Raw genomic sequence first — 19,571 nt, 5'->3', positions numbered from 1 at the left:
TGGCAGGGCCACGGCTGGAAGGAGGAGGCTGGGCTCGGACGCCCAGCACGAGGGCTCAAATTGCCGCTCTGCCGGGCTCTGGCTGCGCAGTCGTGGCCAGGCCCTTGCCTTCAGCTCCTCCTTCCACACAGGGCTAACCAAACACCGAGGTGATCTTGGGAGCACAGTTCCTGACCTCAGCAGGTACTTCAAGACTGTTCTCTCCGTCTCCGGGGAAGAAGCCCCTGAGGACCGGAGAGCTCCTCCCCGGGGCAGCCCGGCCCTCTGCCACTTGTTAGTCTCGATCCCCCAGGCCACCCTTGTTAGTAGTCACAGGGTCGTCTGGGCCTGAGCTGTGGCCCTCTTGGGGAGCCGACCCTGCCCCGGAGGGGCCCCCCTCGGTTCCATCAAGCATGGGTAGTGCGGCAGCAGCCTGGCCGGCCTCTCCCTGTAAGGGCCTCCGCTCTCTGGGGCCAACACTGCCCCTCCTGAAGTCCTGGACTGTGCGGGGGGGCCCCCTGCCTCGCGGGGAAATCGCCCCCTTACAGTTCTCCGTGGAATCCCTTTGATCCTCTCTCAGGAAGTCACAAAGCCCTCTTTGGCCAAGGGCCAGAAACTAATCCAGATAGAATCTCTGCCCCTCTGACCTGCGTGCAGCAGACCTGGGGCTGGGCTCCCGGGAGCACAGCGGCCGACGCCCACCCTCCCTGGGCTTCCCTGGTTTACTTTCCTTCTAGAGGGCAACAGCTGATACTCATGGACACCCAGGCGGAGAACTGGACCCCGAGTGTCTGTGTGGACTCTCGACACAGCTTCCCGTGTCCCAGGAATATGCCCCAAAGAGGCACAGAACGGAGCCACGGGGACTGGAGGTGGATTCTCAGCGCCTGAGGTCACTCACGCAGGGTGGTGGGACCCCCACTCCCTCTGACAGCTCAGGTGGACCGGCAGGGGCCGTGCCGGGAAAGTTCCGCTTTGGGGGGATCAAGTGTGGTGGCTGATCAGTGATGCGTGTCCCGGGCTCACCAAGGGTGCTGGCATGCATGCTAAGCACGTGCCTTTCTTCTTCTAGGACCCTTCTGCACAGAGGGCAATGGGATCCTTGGTCATTAAAGAGAGTAACATTAACACTGACCCAGCACTCATTTATGGGGCAGGGCCGTTCTAAATTCTTCACCACTATTAACCCATTTATCCTCCCAGGAACCTAATGAGCTTGGCCTTATTATGGAGGAGAAGGAGGCCCAGAGAGGAAAGTAACTAGTCTAGGGTCACAGAGCCAGTGGGTGGTGCAGCCAGGACCTGAACCCATGCTGTCTGGCCCAGAGCCCTCACTCTAAGGCATTGCAGAAATTAGTCTTTTAGGAGCGAAACGGCACTATATGATAAGAGCCACACATGAAGAAATACCCCCCTTCTGCCCAGTTACCACTGCTGTAGAAATCTATCCTCAAAAGCAGCTCCAAAGAAGCAGAAGCTTAGCTACAGGGACAGTCACGAGTGCATTATCCGTAGGTGAGGAAAACGGGAACATCCCAAACACCCGATCCCAGCGAGTCCTTTGGTAAATTTGGCCACAACCTCTTCAAAGACGGTATGTGGCCACTAGAAACCCTCTTTCATGTGGGCCTGGACACATGTTGACATGTTCAAGCTGCAGTGGAATCAGCCACTGGGGGCGGGGGACGGGCAGAAGCAGTGCCTGTGGCCCCTGATGTGGTTGTAAAGGTGTTTGCACAATGGTTGTAAAAAGGCAGAGAAAGAGAGGTGGAGAGAGGCAGAGAGGCAGGCGGTGAGGCCAGAGGGTTGAGGACACCACAGGGGGGCCTGTCATCGTCTCTCCTCCACACAAAGGGAAGGCCCAACCAGGAGCCACGGGTGGGCAAGCAGCCCCAAGCAAAGGGGAGTCAAGAGCAAGGCCAGGTCTGGGCACACAGAGCCTTGCTGTTAAAATCTGGGGACACACGTGACGCGGTGTGTTGTTCCTGAGGTTGACCTTCCAGGCCCAGGGACAGGTGGTTTGATGGTGGGGAGCACAGCACACAGGTCAGGGTAGGACAGTCAGCCCTCACCCATGGGAAAGGGGATCGCCAGGTGAGAGGTTGATGCTCACAGTCCTCACGGTGACGTCTGTGAGCCTTAGAGAAAAACGTAATGCTCTTGTGAAATTCCTCACAAAACAAAAATACCAAGGCCCTTCTGTTCAAACCCCAGCTCTGCCACTTAATATTCATCTGGTCCGGAGTGCATGGTTCACCCTCTCAGCCTCAGTGTTCCCCATCTGTGAAATGTGAGACAGATTAGGTCCGCTTGAGGGTTGGAGGACTCAGCGGGGTGCTGGAGCAGGGCGCTGGCACTGCTCTGTGCTGAGAGGGGCCCGGGTAAGGCCGGGGGCACGTGTGCTGGCTCCTTCCCCGGGGAGCTGGACAGAGACAGGGGAGAAGGGGCCGCCGCTGTGGGACTAGAGTGACTCTTGCCCCTCCCCAGGAGAAAAGGCCTCAGGCTCCCATGCCCAAGAGGCGTGAGGGCGCATCCAGGAGGAAGGTCAGGCCTGGGGGAGATGGCGCCCACTGGGAGGGTCCCCTTCCTGCAGGAGCTCCCCCACTGCGGAGGGGCATCAGCTCAAGGGCTTTTTGTCCTGCCGACCCAGTTCCCTGCGAATCCTGGCAGCACCTGGGGCCTCTCTCTGTGTGTGGGAAGGGCAGTGAAGGGTCCAGCCTTCTCGAGGGGGCAGCTGATGGGAGAGGCGCCTGGGCTTCCAACGCCCATGGTCTTCGCCTCGGTGCCTCCAGTTCTTAACTTGCCCCCTGGTGACCCTGATGGCAGCAGTGCCTCAGCAGCGGGTGAGCACAGGATGGGCTCTGCGGTGTAGGCTCAGCCCGTGGCCTGCTGCAGAAGCCATGCTGCGGCATCAGTAGGAGCCCACTGTCCTCAGCAATGTCCTTCATCCCCTCAGGCTTCAGTCCCCTCACAGGAGGCAGGCTGGTGAAGACCCTGCATAATCGGATGAGGACAAGGAGCAAACGACCTGGGAGAAGCGGCCCACGGCGTGCACCGGGCAGGGCCCTCCTGAGGATGCCTCAGACATGCTACGTGGGGGCAGCAAAGGGGCTGGGAGGGGGATGAGCGGCGCTGACAAGGATGCACGCACACCCTTACTGCGCCCACTCCTGCTGGGCAACACAAACAGCAGAGCATCCCATCCTCACGGCGACCCAATGAGCAAGGTGCTGATGTCACACCCATTTCACAGAGCAGCTTCACCCAGGGATAAAATCATCCCGGGTTTCAAGACTTCCGCAGACCAGCCTGCAGCGTGACCCCTCTCAGCAACTGGAAGGGCTGTGTTTCGGAGCTGGAGGCGCCAGAGGCAGCAGCTATGCAGAGCACGTGCACTTGCTTCCTGGAGCTCCTTTGTGGGCCTGGTGTGCACCTGCTCCCACCAGAGCACAGGGCCTGGGCGCCAGACAGGCCTGTCTCTTGCAGCTATGCACGCCTGGGCCTCTCGCCTCCAGCTCTGGACATAGGAACAGGCCAGTCTTCTCACTGCTTTGTAAACACACTCTTGGCCTTGTCACACAAACCAGGCCACCCCCCTCACGGCCTTGCACACAGGGACAGGCCTGTCCCCTCATGGCTTTGCACAGGCATAGGGGCCTGTCTCCACAGGACCTGGCCTCCAAGGTGCATCTCTGAGTGAGAAAGAGGCCTCATTAACTCAGCACAACTGTTTATGCTTACGTGCCCCTAGGAATTGGCCTCAGGGGCTGAACCACCCAAACCAAACAGGACTGTCTCCCCAGGGAGCCCTCAGGACAGCCCGTTCTGCTCCAGCCGACTGTGGGGGCGGAGCTGCCAGCCCACCACCAGAGTAACCCATCCCACCCTGTACCCGGGATGGGCTGCAGGCCTCCTCTGGGGCTTCCTGGCCAGTGCTGGTCAAGGGTGGGAGGCCAAGAGGAAGAGCAGGGCTGCCCAGGGAGAGAGAGGCAGGCCGGGGATGCTGTGGGGCAGACCCCACGTCCCCTCTGGGTGGCCTTGGGACCCTGCGCAAGTCACTCACATTTTGTCAAGTGCATATGTTGATAACAGCAGACTATTCGGTGAGATGAAATGATGCCCAAAACAGTGCCCAGCACTGAGGGGATGCCCCAAATGGGCTGTGAAGACAGGTGAATGTGCTGAAATTTAGAGTGGTGGCCATTTAAACAATGGCATTGCCAGGGTGGGGTGGCAACTGGCACGGTGGCATAGATGTCACATACGCACTCTGCCTTGTCCACAGCACGATCTGAGGTAGACTCTATGGCTGAGCTTATCAACTTTTTTTCATTATCGCTCCTCCCAAGGAGCTTTTCTTAGATATATCTCCCCATATGTCCTTCTTGCTTTGAAATTAAATACTAAAACATAAGATTTTGTTCAGTAGGGTTGAATTTTGGAGGGCCACATACTATTGCAATAACTTAAGATTTTTTTAAGCCCTGAAGAACCTACTTTGGCCCTCCTGGGGGTGATAGTGCCCCTGCTGAGAATGCCCTAAGAGATACCAGTACATCACCGGGAAGAGGGTATTTTAAGAGGTGAATGCAAATGGAGTAACATGCTCTCTATGTGCACTGTAGCCACAACATGCAAAAATATAATGGCGAAGGGAAAAACATAACACAAACGATATTTAGAAAATTAAAACACTGAAGCCAAGGTTACAGGATTTCTAAAGTTCTTAATTTTGATGTTCTATTCATTTTTTAAAGATAGAAAAAAGGAAAGAAAAGGAAACCCTACAAAGGTTGGTGTAAACAGAGAAGAGAGCGGCTGTATAGGAGAAGCACAAGGTCGCGTCCTGAGAGGGTTGGAAAGTACAAAGCTCAGAACCAGGCACAGCTGCATCAAGCAGGAGGCAGGACAGCCCAACAGGTCTGTGTTGAAATCTGCTGTATGACTATGGACACGTCACTAGACCTCTCTGAGCCTCTGTGCCCTCATTTGCTGAATGACAGCAAACAGGAAAGCACCTTGCCACGCCTGGTACATCTGACACATTGTAGGGACTCAGCAACTACATCTGAATTAATGAGCACTTGCCTGAAGCTATGCAGACCACAAGATGAGTAAGCTACAGACATGGGATTCGAACCCAGCCCTCCCAGCTCATTTCACTAGCCAGCAGTGCCTCCAAAACACCGTAAACTCCTTTGCCATTTTAAAAGGAAGGAGAGGATGCCTCTTCCAATCTCATCAAAACTGGGTGGCCAAGAGCCATGGGAACATACCAAGTTGCCAACATTGAGCTACCACTGCCACCTGGTGGTAACATACCTAAATTATCGGGGAGGGTGGCAATCGTCAAAGGGAAAACTGCCGGTGGCTTACACATGCTTAAGGCACAAGCGCATGCGTATACAGTAAGAACAAAGGTCACCATCCACCATCTGGCAAAAGGGCCACACATTGCCAGGCATTTGCCTGTTCCTTGCCTGTTCTTGATGACACCTTGACATCAAGACTGTTTCTTGAATGCTTTCTTTTTTAAAAAAAATTAACTGGTTAATAAACAAACCAAACACTACCAAAACTGAGCGCAGACATCCAGGTCTTCATGAAAACTGCTAGAAGCTCTGAGAACCCCAGGTCTGTACCTGCTCAATCAATTGTCTGAACTCCACATGCAATCCTTGACATCTGAATTTGTATGTTTCAAGCTTGCCACTTTCGAATCATCTTTCCAGCGAAACGCACCTTTCTATGCCCACCATTTTTGCCATCTCTGTAGCTGCATGATATTTTACCAACTTCCCAACACTGCCTTTCAGGTGTTCCCAGAGGTCACAGACATGGTTGAAGAAAATATCAACCAGGGCAAGGCAGAAAGCAGAGCCCTATGGTTCCCCTGACGTCACTCTTGGCCACCTTTCCAAGAGGTGTTTTCCCAACCTGCTGGGTGGGCAGTGTATCCCCAAGTACTTCCTGCCCCATCCTAAGCTAAGAAAAATCCAGGCAATACTTACGGAGGCTCACATGGAAAACACACAGAAGAACAGAAGTGAGGCAGATGCTAAGCAGCCCCTGTCAGGGGCACTGAAATGACTTCTTCAGGCAGCCCCCAACCACCACCATCCCCGTTACCTTCCCTCTACACTGCGCTCTGGTACTTAACTCCCAGATGGCCCCCAGTGGGTCCTGACATGCATCCTGGGACACACCTGGCCTCAGAGAGCCAGGCCTTGGGACGAGGGCCCACCTCCCTGTGGAAAGCAAGCTCTCAGCAGCACCTCCTGACTCACTCTGTGAGCAGGTAGGTGCCACTCTGCCTTCTTAGCCGCCTTCCACCTACATTCAGAAACTGACAGGTAAGGGAGGCCTAGGCTTCCCTTCAGCCTCCAGCCCTGACCAGCTATGGGGGCTGGGCTTCAGCCCAGCCTCGCCTTTCCCGATCAGCCTTACAAGGCTATGGCAAGGGTGAAATGGACGTGATGAGCCTCAACTCATATTCTTTGCACACAGTAGGTGCTCAGTAAATGCTAGTCTTATTACCCTTTGCTGCCCCAGTGTGGAGATTTAGGCTTAGCCTCTAAGACTGCTGCACAGGCACAAAGCAAGAGGTCCCACAGCTCCTCGGGGAGAAGAGGAGTGGCCCTGGCTGGGAGCAGGAATGTAATTTTCCAGGGTTGTGTTTCTGTCCATCGCCTGCTTGTGATGAGAGCCCCTCCAGATGCACAAGAGGAATTCTGAGCGCTCCCTCAGTCACCCCAACATGGCACACGGCCGCGGACCCCACCCAGGGCCAGCTGCTCACCCTCCACGACACTCCAGCTCACAGTGATGACGACAGCTCAGGACGTGCCCCGGTCATTGCAACTGTGCCCTGCTGGCTCTGTGAGGCCACAGGCCTGTCACAGCTCGTTCTAAACTAAAAGACCAGGAGGCAGGACAGACAGGGAGGCGGGACGCAAGGGGAAGCGGCTGCACATTCCACACCGGTCCTGAGCTGCGGAGCAGAACGTGGACTCCCCGTGGGCTGGGAGGACCCTTCTCGGCGGATCTGGCCCCTGGGTCTTGAAAGTAACCAGCAGAGGACTAATTTTCCTTATGTGCTGGATGGCTCTGGACCATTGCGTATGAAGCTAGGACTGGGAAATCAGGCCAAAGAACTAGGTAACTGAAGGGTAGTGAAGATTATGGAAATACAACTGGGTTTTTGAGTCTCTGGTAAATTACCTCTGGTGCCACCTTCAGATGGTACTTTCCATTCAGCATCTTGAACCTCTGAAGTCCTACCTCATCCAGCCCCTCAGGTAAGTCCCTGTTCTGAGAGTAAGCGGTTCTACGAACCTTCCAGAAGCAGGCAAAACGTGATGGGCTCGTGAGCATAGGCCTAGGTGGTAGGAATGCCACTGGGCACTGCAGGGATCAGGGTATTAGACTTGGGGGATTATGAGGGGAGAGGCTGTCATACACTGAGCAAGGCTCCTCAACCGAGCCATCTAGGGGACCAAGAGCTCTCTGCCTCCATGCCTCTGGAGAAGAGACCGGCTTCGAGCCAGCACACAGCTGCCCAAGACAGAGGCGGCCCCCACAAATGAGCAACTGAGTCAGGACTTACCTTCCACTGCAGAGAATGGAACCACTGGTCTCGCAGGTAGCTGTTGGCAGCCTGCAACGACAAGAACAGGACAGCAGGGTCGGGTCACCAGCTTGCAGCATTTCAGAGCATTTTACAGGCCAGCACACAGGTCCCAGCCCACTGTGTCCAGGGTCTGGCCCTGTGCCCCTAACAAGCCTGAGGGATTCACTAAGCTGAACTCTCTGGATACAAAACCAAAAGAGAGATGGTGACCTGGGGACTTTTCTGAAATAAGACATTACTGCTATTGTGGGCTTATTTTGCTGGGTATGATTGACTGCAGGCTCTGTTGGCTGGAAAAGCTTTATCTGCATACACATGTCCACTTGCTTAGGCTCATAAGAAGGGCCAGGATCAATGGGGAAGGGGCATGGGGGTGGGGTGCTCATGGGGAGCTGTTTGGGTGCCTCTTTTGTACCAAGCTCTGCTCTAGGTACCTGTCAGCAGCCCTCACAACAGCCCTGTGGGGTGGGTAACATACCCATTTCACAGATGGAAAAACCGAGACCCTGAGCTCTCAAGTTAACTAAGGGCATTTGAACCCAGGAAGCCTGGCTTCCTGGCCTGTGGGATTCACCACTCCACCTCCTGCCAACTGCAGTCATGGTAGAAAGCACCCAGCCTTGAACTCAGGACGACCTATGGTAAAAATACCTGTGCAGGGAGCAAGACCTTCACTGAGCATCACAACCTAATTCAGAGACCTTGGGCAACTCAGCCTCAGTTTTCTCCTCTGTTGGAACAATATCCCTGATCTTGCAAGAATGTCATGAGGATTGGGAATGATTCCTGTAAAGCACAAAGAACCGAGCTTCACACATAGTAGGTGGTCAAAGAGCAAGCAGCATCACTGTTACCGTCGTCACCATCATCCTTGACTCCTCTCAAATGAAAGTGGCCCGAGGCAGGCCCTTCTGACTCTGATGCACATCTCCGCTACTCACCCCGGGATTCTAGCAGATTTATTGATGGCAATAGCAGTGTTTATGGCACGTCTAATGCATGCCAGATGCAATGCTAAGCTCTAAGCGTGGATTGGCTCATTTAGTCCTAGCACGTCTATAGTGGGAAGCTGGTACTGCTAGCATCGCCATCCTCACGGTGCAGAGGAGGGAACTGAGGCTTACAGAGGTTAAGGCCTTTCCCACAGGCTCACAGGCAGTAGGTGTGGGCCCAGGACTTGAACACAGGTAGGCTGACTCATGTTGCAAACCATAAACAATGTTACGGTGTTCCAAGTTTTCCAATGACCACCCCCAAGGGTAGAAATGCAGCCTTGGTTGCTGCTGGACTCCACAACCCTCTCCTTCAGACTTTGATTGTGGAGGCACTCTGCAAAGACCAGAGCCTCACTCCAAGCACGGAAGTCCACCCGCAGCCCCAAACCCACACAGACACACACGCACACCCAAGCATGCACAGCACGTCCAACCTCAGGTCCCCCTCAGTCAGGGAGATCCAGGTCTCCTCAACCCAAATCACTGACAAGACATCAGCTGCTCTCCCAGGGCAGAGTTTGGGCAAGTCTCTGGGCTTGAATAAATGAACCAGTTCAGTGGCCAGCGCAGCGGGGGATCAGGCTCCCATGGGCTGATAAAAGACTCATTCCAAACCCTAAACAGATGCACACAAGTACGGGGAAGCAAGGTGCGTCTGTGTCCACCTGAGCGGGAAGCAGGGCTCAGGGACACCATCTGAGTGATACAGGGACTTCTGCAGTGGCTGAGTCTCCAAAAGACTTGGGTTCAAGTGCTGGCTCTGCCAGGGCCTAGCAGTGTGACCAGAGCAAGTCCCCTGATAGAACACAGCCTGTGACACCGGGCTGGGAGGTGGAGGCCGAAGGGCAGTCTCCCACAGGGACCAGCAGCACCGTGGAGGGAGGGCCTGTGGTGGGGTCATCTCTGGTCAGTGCTGACCCAGCTCTGTGGTCTCGTGACAGTTCTTGCTCGTTAGGATGACAAAATACATCCCGTGCTCAGGAAGAGCAGTGCAGAGATCCCAAACAATGAGATAATCCGTGTAAAATGCTTACTTAGCACAGGGCCTAGCACGAGCTAACACTCACAACAGCAAGGACCGGCGACCACGGCCACCACAGCCAAAGGTGTGCCAATAAAGGTGCGAGAACAGGCTCTCCGGCATGAAGAAGCCTTGATCACGGCATGTGTCAACCTCTGTGCAAGAGTGATCCCCCTTGGCTGATTCTGTGCTACCAGGGGGGCATCCTTGGACCACAGTAGGGTACATATGTGTATGACGGGCTCTTGGGAGCTGGTATGCAAGGTGGTATGAGCCGGCTGCAGCGTGCGCCTGGTCCACAACCATTCCTACGCTTTTTAAACACCAAGATGGCCAGAGAAAGGGGGAGGGGTACAGGCCAAATAAAGGACCCCCAATGATTGTTACTTCCTAATCACTGTGAATATGTTATCTTTGGTGGCAAAGGGGCTTTGCAGGTGTGATTAGGTGAAGGCTCTTAGATGGGAAGGTTATTCCAGATTATCTGGGTGGGCCAATGTAATCACAAGCATCCTGCCAGAGGTAAGACAGTCAGAGATGGAAGCAGAGGTTGGCTGGTATGGACATGAGCCAAAGGATGGAGGTGGCCACTAGAAGCTGGGAACGGCAAGGAAATATACTCTTCCCTAGAGCTTCCAGAAGGAACCAGCCCTGCTGACACCTTGGTTTTAGCCCAGGGACCCGGGCTGGACTTCCAGCCTCCAGAACTGTAAGACAGTAAATGTGTTTTAACCACTCGGGTTGCAGCCATTTGTCAGAACAGTGGCAGGAAATGGGTATGGGAAGTACTGCCGGATGGCTTGGTGCTGATGTGGGTCAGTTTGCTGGTTCTGAAGGTCCGCAGCAGACCTGGGCTGTTCCTGTGAGGTTCGCTGGCTGGACTGAATGACCAAGAGAAGACAAACAGACAGTGAGGAGAGAGGGAAGGAGAGGAGGGGACCCAAATCCCTCTTCCTCCTGCGGCCGCAGGCCCCGCTATGCTCTCCAGAAGCATGCGCCCGTGTGTGGTCCCCACTGGGACAGCAGGGGACCGAGCAACATCTGATGAAGGAAAGGATGGATTGATGAGTGGACCATGAGCTCCTCGAGGGCAGAGTCTCCCCAGCTCCCCGGCTGGCTACACAAAAAGGAATGAACACACAAAAAAAGCAAGAAACGGGGAAGCAGTGCGGGTGGGTTAAGTGCCGGACAGTGAGTCCCCTCCTCTGCCCAGCCACCAAATCCAGCACAGACCTGCCTTCCCCAGCAGCAGGCCCAGGCCTTCCATTCTGGGGGCCTCCCCACGTGTAAGCACCCATGAGGGATAGGTAAGGGGGTCTCCCAGCCCCTTCCTCCGTCAAGTGTGAGCAGGTGCACGGGATCAGTCAGCAGCTCTTCCCAGGAATGTGCATCTGGAGCTAAGTGGTATCAAGAGAGGGGTGAGATTCATTACGAGGTGGGGGCTGCGTCTTCCTGTAAAGACGGTTACTGGGCTGGGAGGGGGCCCCCAGATGCCTCAGATCCAACCCATTCCCAAGCCTGCCCTCCAGACTCCCATCACTCCTTCTAGGACATTCCTTTTCTGACAGAGATAGCCTGGGGCCATCTCAGCTGCTTGCATCCAAGAGACCTGGTGGATCTGCACAGCCCCACCGGGCCCTTCCTCCTCCGCACAGAGGGATGGGATGTTCTGATGTCTTTCCCCTGCGGCCGTTTCTCCAGGAGGAGCCAGCCAGCTCCTGGAGCCGCAGCCTCTCCCAGGTGGACCCCCAGCCCTCTGGCCTCCTAGCCCAGCGCTCACACACCAGGTGGCTTGGCCCTGCCCAGACCCCAGTCAATTCGCCCGGCCTGCGGCCGAGCAGAGGCGGCTCCACAGATCCCACTCCCGTCCCATGCAGGGTCCGGCCTCATCCCCAGGCCTCGGTTGGGTCCTCTGGGTCCTGCCTTTTGCAGCCGCTCAGCCGTCGAGAAAGGGAGGAAAGGTTCCTCAGTGACATCGGCCACCACCTCACCTGCCCGTCGGCACCTCCCCTCTCAGCCTAAGCTTCCAGGCAGAACAACCTGACTTTCCCAACCTTTCCTCACGCGGGGAGTGTGAACCCCTTGCCCAGCCACTCCAAGTTCCCGGCCATTCCTGTCCTCCCTGTGGGCACCTCAACCCTGGGGGGATAGCACAGCGTTCTGGAGAGAAGGCAGGATTGGGTCCAGCAGAGCAGTTGTGGAGCGCAGCTGAAAACAGCTGTGTGACTCTGAACCTCCCCATCTGAAACACAGGCCCAGGGAACCTGCCTCTCCGAGGCACACAGATTCACTGACATCCTGCAAGTTTGTAACAACAGCCTGTGGTCACTTAGCAGGCACCGTGCAAAATGCTTTACACGTATCACTTTGGGTGATGACATACATACTCCCATCTCACAGATGAGGAAACTGAGGCTCAGAGCAGGGGGCAGGTCCCACTGCCCACCCAGGGTCAGCCCTGCCCCAACCACCCCATCAACCTCACTGTCCACAGTTCCTGGCTTGGCACATGCCCACTCCTTTCTGGTAGGAAACCTCTCGTCTTCTCCAACGCACGTGTTAGGACCATCCTCCAACTTCCCTGCACTTCTTCCTGCCACTCAGAGGATCCTGAGTGCTGAGAAGGATCCGCCTTCTCCCTTGCTCACAGGATTGGGAAAGGGCGCAGGATCCAGTAGGATTCACTGCTGCCTTTCCAGTGACGCTGGTGTCAAAAAGTTCACAGGATGAATTAATTACATGAGGCAAAGCACAGAGATGCTGGCCAAGAACTGGTCACGCTGTCCTGCTCCCATGTCCCCTTCCTGGGAGGCAGAGACAGCTGCAGCCCTCTGCCTCCCCTCTGGGCTGGCTGCATGCGGGGGGAAGGCAGGGCCTCGGCTGTGGCTGTCCATGGTAACTAGAAGGGGCTCAACGACCACCCAGACCAGGTGTTCTCAGTCTCTGGGGATTCGTGGGAACCTGAACCCTTCGAGCTCATATCTGTACACCACACACACAGACACAAGAGTGCAGGCAGTCAAGGAGCACCGTCAAGGTTCTGGGTGGGACAAGAGCGGGGGGACACTCCTTTCCCCAGAGGGTCGAGGACCTGGTGCTAGCCCAGCCTTTTCTCTCTGCTGCGCTTCTGACAAGGAGACTCAGGCCCAACTTGCTGGGAGCCCATCATCATCCTGCCCTGAGGTTTCCAGCTCTCCTTCCTGAGCATGGTAGGTGTGCATTTTGCCAATGGAAATGAGTTGGTGTGGCCTCTGTCCCTGCTGGTGGAAGCCTTTAGGAGCCACTGAGCTACTTGGCAGGTTCAGTTACGCCACCCTGTTAAGCAGAAGCGTTCTGGATGCGCCTGCAGCTGACCCGCAGTGGATCCACAGTGCTGAGCAAGAGAAAGCCCTTGCTGTTCCAAGTCACTTAGACCTTGGGGCTACTTGTCACTGTAGCAGAATCGAGCATATGCTGGCTCACCTCGTTTTTCATCTGGCTTTGGCAGAGTGCACATCCCACCAGGAACGCTCTGCCTTCACCCCCTCCCTCACTGCCTGCTCAACTACCTACACTTCAGGTCTCACCTGAGGTGCCAGTTCTCTAGGATGCCCCTCTCCACCCCTGACCACATCAAGTGATGATGCCTCATCTAAAAGATCACACTGTCCTGTAACCGCTTGTCTCATTGCTCTTCTTCCTTTCCAGGCTGTGGGGTCAGGGATCATGTCTGACTCATTCGCCACTGTTTCCACAAAACCTGGAAAAAGGTTTGTTAAATGAAAAATTGGCTGACTTGTTGAATGAATGGATGACTAGACAGATACATGAATGAATGGATAAATGGATGGATGGGTACATGGACGAATGGACAAATGGATGGATGGGTGGATACACAGACAGATGGATACATGGAGGGTGGATACAAGGATGTCCATTCTGCTTATTGAAGAAAATGTCATGCATAGCAAAACTTCAAAACAACTCTCTTCCCCAAGCTGTACTGGACTGACGCTCTAGAAGTGACCATGGCGGTCTTTTTCTCAGTACCTGCTATCTATCAGGCACAGTGCTAAGTACTTAACTCGTAACATTGCTGATCCTCACAATAGCCAAGGAGACAGGTCTTATGGTCCAGTTTGCAGACAAACCAGAGGGCCTGAAGATTACTTGGGCTGCCCCAGGTTATCCAGGCAGAGCAGGGCGCCCAAAGCCTGCTCCTGCTACCATCCACCCGAACATGAGGCCATATGCCTGGGCTCCCTGGAACTGGCTGGAAAATTGGAAAGCCTTGTGCTGATGAAGGATGAGGGGAGAACAAAAGAGTCGGCGCCTGTTCCAATCAGCAGGAGGCCCGCCCTGCAGACAAGAGCGTGGGCCAGAAGTTTCCTCCGGGAGAGGAGGGCTGTGGTATGACCATGGCACACCCACAGCGGAGTCCCCTCTTGCTGATGGAGCCAGAGAGATGGCAACAAAGGCGGGCAGCGACCTGCTCCTTCCTTCAGCTCACCTGGCTTGGAAGCACAGAGGGCACTGAAGATGCCCATGGTCCCAGTGTGGGCATCCATGAAGTGCCTTCCAAGGAGAGGGGGAGTGGACGGGGCTGCAGTGCGGGGGACTGTTTCTGCACAGAGTCCCCAAGCTACCGTGGGGGTGGCCGAGCTAGGACGACCTGGCCCCTCGGGGCAGCACAGCCTGGAGTCCTGAGGGTCATCCCAAGGAGACTCGACTGGGGCCTGGGGAAGTGCCCCTGGAGCAGGCAGGCTTGCTTGGCTGGCGCTGGCTTCTCCTGGCGATAAATCTTTCGAATACAGAAAGGGCCTCGTTCCAGGCAAATCCTGCCTAATTTCCTCTTTGAAAGTTGCCAAGTTCTCTCTCATTGTTGTATTGTCTTGAGAGGTGAGAAAAACGGCCAAGGGTGCACTGTGGGGGGCTGTTCCCAAGTTCTCCAGCCCAGCTTCTTAGGGAAAAAACAGCACGTGCTTTTCAGTCCGGAAAGGTCTTTCTCTTCAGCTTCCAGTAAGAAGGGAACCCGCCCTGCCCCTGCCCCCTGCCCCTGCCCCTGCTGCCAGTGTTTGGGGTAAACAGTTGCCCGGCCTCCTGAGGGACTTTTGGGAAAGTCAGTGAGAAGAGCGGGTCTCGGGAACTGTCCCAGAAAGCAGCAGACACCGGGGAAAGGACTGTCCCCTTGCTCTTGTCCCACCCAAAACCCTGTTTAGGGAGCAGTGGGCTCTGCGCACTTCTCAGGGGTGGGAGGGAACTCAGCTGCGAGGCCGGGGTCCCTAGATGATGTCGCCACAGCTCTTCACTACCCGCTGCCCAACCCCATGCGACGAGGAGCGCCCCAGGATGCTTTCAGAGCACCGCTTGTGTGCTTATGCGGTCACCTCCTCACGATACAACACCCGCAGAAAGGGCAGGAAGGGAAAAGACGATAAACGGATCCTTTCTGCACCCAGGGAGGCTAATAACATGGCATTAGGGAGCTCCCGCTGGAAAACACAATGTCTCCTGAAGCACACCAGCAGGATGGATGCAGGCTGGAGGCCGGCAGGGTGCTGGGCGTCTCCAGGCTGGGGCAAAGCGTGTTCGCCTTGGGCGTCTCTCTGCCTTCCCTGAATGCAGACAGGGCAGCCCCACAGGTCTGAGCAAGGCACCAATTCGAGTTCCAACAAAGCAGCTCTGTAAGGAGGTCCCAGGATGAGGGACAGAGGACAGGGAGGAATGGAGGGAGAAGCAGAGACAAAGGGAAACAAGCCGAGATGCACAGAGAGAAAGGCCGGGGTGGAGAGAGAGGCCTGGAGAAAGACACCAGAGGAAACGAAAGTGCAAGAAAAGCTGAGAGTGAAATACAGCCAGAGACAGAGTGTCAGAGACAGAGGGAAACGGACACGCGTGGCTATGGAGACCCTGCAGAGAGGCAGAGCGAGAGACGGGGAAAGGCAGAGGCTGGCGCGCCACGGTAGGGAGCCCTGCGGCACCCCCCACCACCCCTGAGCAGAGACGAGCTGCACGTCAGGCAGCAGGACGGGACCCTGCCCAGGGAGGGGTGCCGCGGTGCACAGATCCCCTGCAGGCTGAGCTCTCTCCCGGGGGAAGGCGGTACATGGGACGCGGGCTCAAAATGAAGAGTTCCAGGGTCCAGCCCCGTCTAGGGCCACTTTGCCCAACGATGGCAGTGTTCTCCACCTGCACCATCCCGTACGGTAGCCACTAGATAAACGTGGCTACTGAGCACTCGAAATGTGGCTCAGGGACCGAGGACCGGCATTATTTTTAGTATTTTAAATAATTACAAAATATTTTAATAAATTAAATACAAACAACCCTGTGTGGCTAGTGGCTGCTGTAGGGACAGCACACATCAAGGCATTTTCATCCCTTCCCAGCCACCAACAGCCGTCCTGACCCTCGGAGCACACCTGCCTGCTTCTCAGTCCTTCCTCCCGCCCTGAGCGGGAGGGACTGCTCTGTCACCAGGGCTCTGCAGCAGGTCACATGGACTGGGACGAGCCCACAGCAAGGACCCCACTGACTGTCACAGCAGCATGTGAGGAGCACCCTGCCCCGCACCTCAGGGCACCACGACAGGGGCTCCTCAGCCACTCACACTGCAAGACCTCCCCGCCTCCCGGCGCCCATCTCCACAATGACTCGGACCCATTTACATAACCGAGGGCCACACACCACCCATGAATCACGGGAGGAAGGGCAGGGAGCGTGATGACGGGAGGGAAGCACGGTAGGGGCCAATGGGAGTGAGAGCCAGGGAGAGACTGGGGGCAGGGACAGGGCTGCACCCACCTGGGCTGCCCTGGGTGTGGGGCGGAGGGCTGCCTGCCTCCCGCCCTAGCTCTGAGCCTGCTGGGGATCCCGGGAGCTGCTGGCCTCCTCCTCCTCCGGCTGTCGGGCTGCAGCCTCTGGCGCCTGGGCCGTGTGGGCTGTGAGCTAGGGGGATGCTGGAGCGGCTGCAGGCCCGCCAGTCGGCACAGCAGGGGGAGCTCTGACGTGGGCCACCACCGGATGCAGCCCCGGCCAGGCGAGTCATCACAGCCGGCCCGGGGCCATGGCCTGGGTTAAAGGGACACTCCTGACGCTGCCCAGGGACCTGCATCCCTCTGAGCCTCACTGCCCGGGTCCCTGGGCTGCGTGATGCTCAGGCCTGCCTTAGGGACCTGTTGCCCCTCTGCTGCTCCTGCTGGTGGACCCAGGGGGATGGGAGCTCGGCACCCTCCTTCCTCTGGATGGACTAGTTCGAGGCTTCCCTCCCTCCTCTGGCATTCACATACCCACCCCCTCTGCCCTCCGACCAGTCTGGGGCCTCTATTGTCACCCACCCCTGAAGAGCTTATGGCTCCCTACTGCCCTCAGAATATAGCTGCAGCTTCTTCACTCAGCAAACAAGCCGTGTATGGTCTGGCTGTGACTCAAGAGCTCTGGACAAGTTCTCAGGGCCCTGAGCCCACCTCCCCCTCTCCTCAGGGCAGGAAATAGCCTCTCCCCCACACTCACACCTTGCGCCCTTGTTCCCTCTGCCCAGAGTGTGTGCCCCCATCCCGGCACACTCCTACTCATCCCTCTACGCCCAGCTCTGCTGTCGCCATCCCTGGGGGAACCTGCTCTGACACCCCCGGCTGCGTGAGTCACTCCTGGCTCCAGGCTCCCAGTCCTCCGGGACATGCCTCTATTTTAGCTGTTGTCTCTGTAGTCATTTGTTTATGGCTCTGTCTCCCCAGAGGCCCAGGGGCTCTTCCAGGATGGGGTTGAGGGGCTTATTCATCTCCCTCCCCCAGCTCAGGGGATAGGCCAGCTCAGTGCTCTGTGATTCAAATGGGATTTTCTCAGCACCCGTTGTCTCAGCTTTCCATGGGATCCTGTTATGGTCCCCAACCTCCCCCCACTGCTCCTCCCCCAGCCTAAGGGGCAGGAACTGATCACCCCCTTCATGGACTCTGTGCTGGGCCACTGGGTGGGCAGCAGGGGCAGAGAGGAAAGCTTTGCTGGCTGGAGGCGAGCATGGGCAACAGAAAGCTGTCAAGTAGAGTGTGAAGGATTCAGGGAGAAAATAGATGGGCAGGCACATTCTCCAAGAGTGAACAGTAAAGAACAGGATTGTTCTAAAGGATGTTTAGCTGTTCCGCAGCTTACTGAGCTCAGCCTTCCTCAGCGGCCTCTTGGTCCAATGCTTGTACACTGTACAGTGGCCACTTTTGAACAGGTTTTAGAGAGCATCTCTTTGGGCTCAGGGCGGGTCTCCCTGGAGTGGTGGACTCAGAGGGAAAATGCTCCTAAAAGAAAAGGCAGGGCAGACCATTCTCCAAATGATGAGAGCGTACATTCTCTCTAGATGAGGAATTTCTGACCTGGGGTCCCTGCTGGAAATTGGGGTGGCTCTCCCTGAAATGACACATTGACCATGTCACATGTAGGTACTGTAGCAGCCACAATTCCTTTGTTGGTGAACCCACCTTTCCCTGCTGATGAGGTCCTGGTAGGGCCGTCACAATGCATGGCCACCTATGGTCAAGTGTGGGCATGTAACCCAGGGACAAACATTCTCTGGGTGCATGGGACTACGGCAGAGCCAATAAGAATCTTCCATGAGATTTTATAGAAAGATACTATACTAGAAGGACAGTGGGTTCTTATGTTTTTCAGGATTATAAACTCCAAGAATATAGCTTGAAGCGGCCAGAAGTTCATCTTTCCCACCACATGGAGAGACAGTGTCTGACAATGAAGCCAACACATAGGAGCAAAGCCAGGGGAAGAAAGAGACCAGATATTAATGGAAGAAAGAAACCAGATATTAATGGAAGAAAGAGACCAGATATTAATGATAGCATTTGACTCCTGGATCCAGCAATGCCTGAAGTCCTCTCAGACATCCCGGTTACTTTAATATGGTTACAGCATGAAATTTTGCTCCATATAGTTAAAATAATGTTTGCATCACTTCCAATCAATAGTCCTGACCGATACAAAAATGTGCACTTTTCCAAGGAGACAGCTCATACTTCCATCAGAGTCTCAGAAGACTTGGATCAATGAGAAATAAGAAACCTCCTCACTCAAAGTAGAACAAAAGGTGACCCCCTGTTGCTTACTTGCTTTTTACAGCCTTTTAAGGCCTAACAATGTGCCTTTGTGCTTCAGTTTTCTCATCTATAAAACGAAGATCAGAAAACCTATCCCTCAGGTTTGTTAAGAGAAATAAAAACACAACATATAAAGTCCCAGACTGTGGCAGGCATGCAGTAGGAACTCAACTCATGTGCATTCTCTCTTCCTTTCTGCCAATGAGCCCCAGTTTACACTTTTCTTGTACTTGGAGGAAAAAATGCCCTAAGTTAAACATCTTTTCCTCCTGATAGTTGGCCTTCTCCCACCAAGGGAAAGGAGGAGGGTGGGTGAGTGGGTGAGTGGGGACGGGAGAAGAAACTGCTTGCTCATGTTTATTTATCTTACCTGCAGCAGGACAGTCCCCCCAGGAATTGTGAGCTGTAAACAGTACTTCGGGGCGTTCTCCCAGGACAGCAACTGAACGTCTTCAATGGCGCTGTAGGAGACTGAGTTTTCCATGTACCCAGTCGGCTGCAGTGGAAAAAAAAATAAAAAGAAGACATGCATTGGTTAGAAGATCAGGCACAACATCCACTGGAAGAACGTTCCAGAAAACATCCTAACTCTTGCAACAAGCCAACTGAGCTGGTACAGAAAACTGCCAACTCTGGGGACCAAAGGAACTCTGTCCTTCTGAGCTGGCAGCACCCAGCAGGAGGAGAGGGGCCATGTGTCTGGAGGTACATAGTCGGGACTAGACTGGGGGCACTTTGAGGGAAAGGGGGAACCTGGATCCCTCCCCGTCCCCCACCGTGTCCCAGTCAGCACCTTCTCCAGCCCACAGAGTAGTCACAGCCCCTGCTGGCCTTCCCGCCTGCCTCCCCAGATGTGCGTTCTCACTCGA

At 55.4% G+C, this 19,571-nt stretch overlaps 1 protein-coding gene across 1 annotated transcript in view; it reads right to left on the bottom strand.

The window, feature by feature from the left end:
* CMIP (c-Maf inducing protein) overlaps positions 1-19,571 on the bottom strand; it is a 207,955-nt gene that overhangs the window by 61,336 nt on the left and 127,048 nt on the right. Inside the window, exons 2-3 of the mRNA XM_036993750.2 lie at positions 19,073-19,198; positions 7,586-7,636 (exon numbers count right to left, since the gene is read on the bottom strand). Of these exons, the coding sequence (XP_036849645.1) occupies positions 7,586-7,636; positions 19,073-19,198 (177 nt within the window). The remainder of the gene's footprint in view (positions 1-7,585; positions 7,637-19,072; positions 19,199-19,571) is intronic.

The sequence above is a fragment of the Manis javanica genome, chromosome 17 (genome assembly GCF_040802235.1).
Source record: "Manis javanica isolate MJ-LG chromosome 17, MJ_LKY, whole genome shotgun sequence".
In the NCBI taxonomy this organism is placed as follows: Eukaryota; Metazoa; Chordata; class Mammalia; order Pholidota; family Manidae; genus Manis; species Manis javanica.
This window is presented reverse-complemented; position numbering and strand designations above follow the sequence as displayed.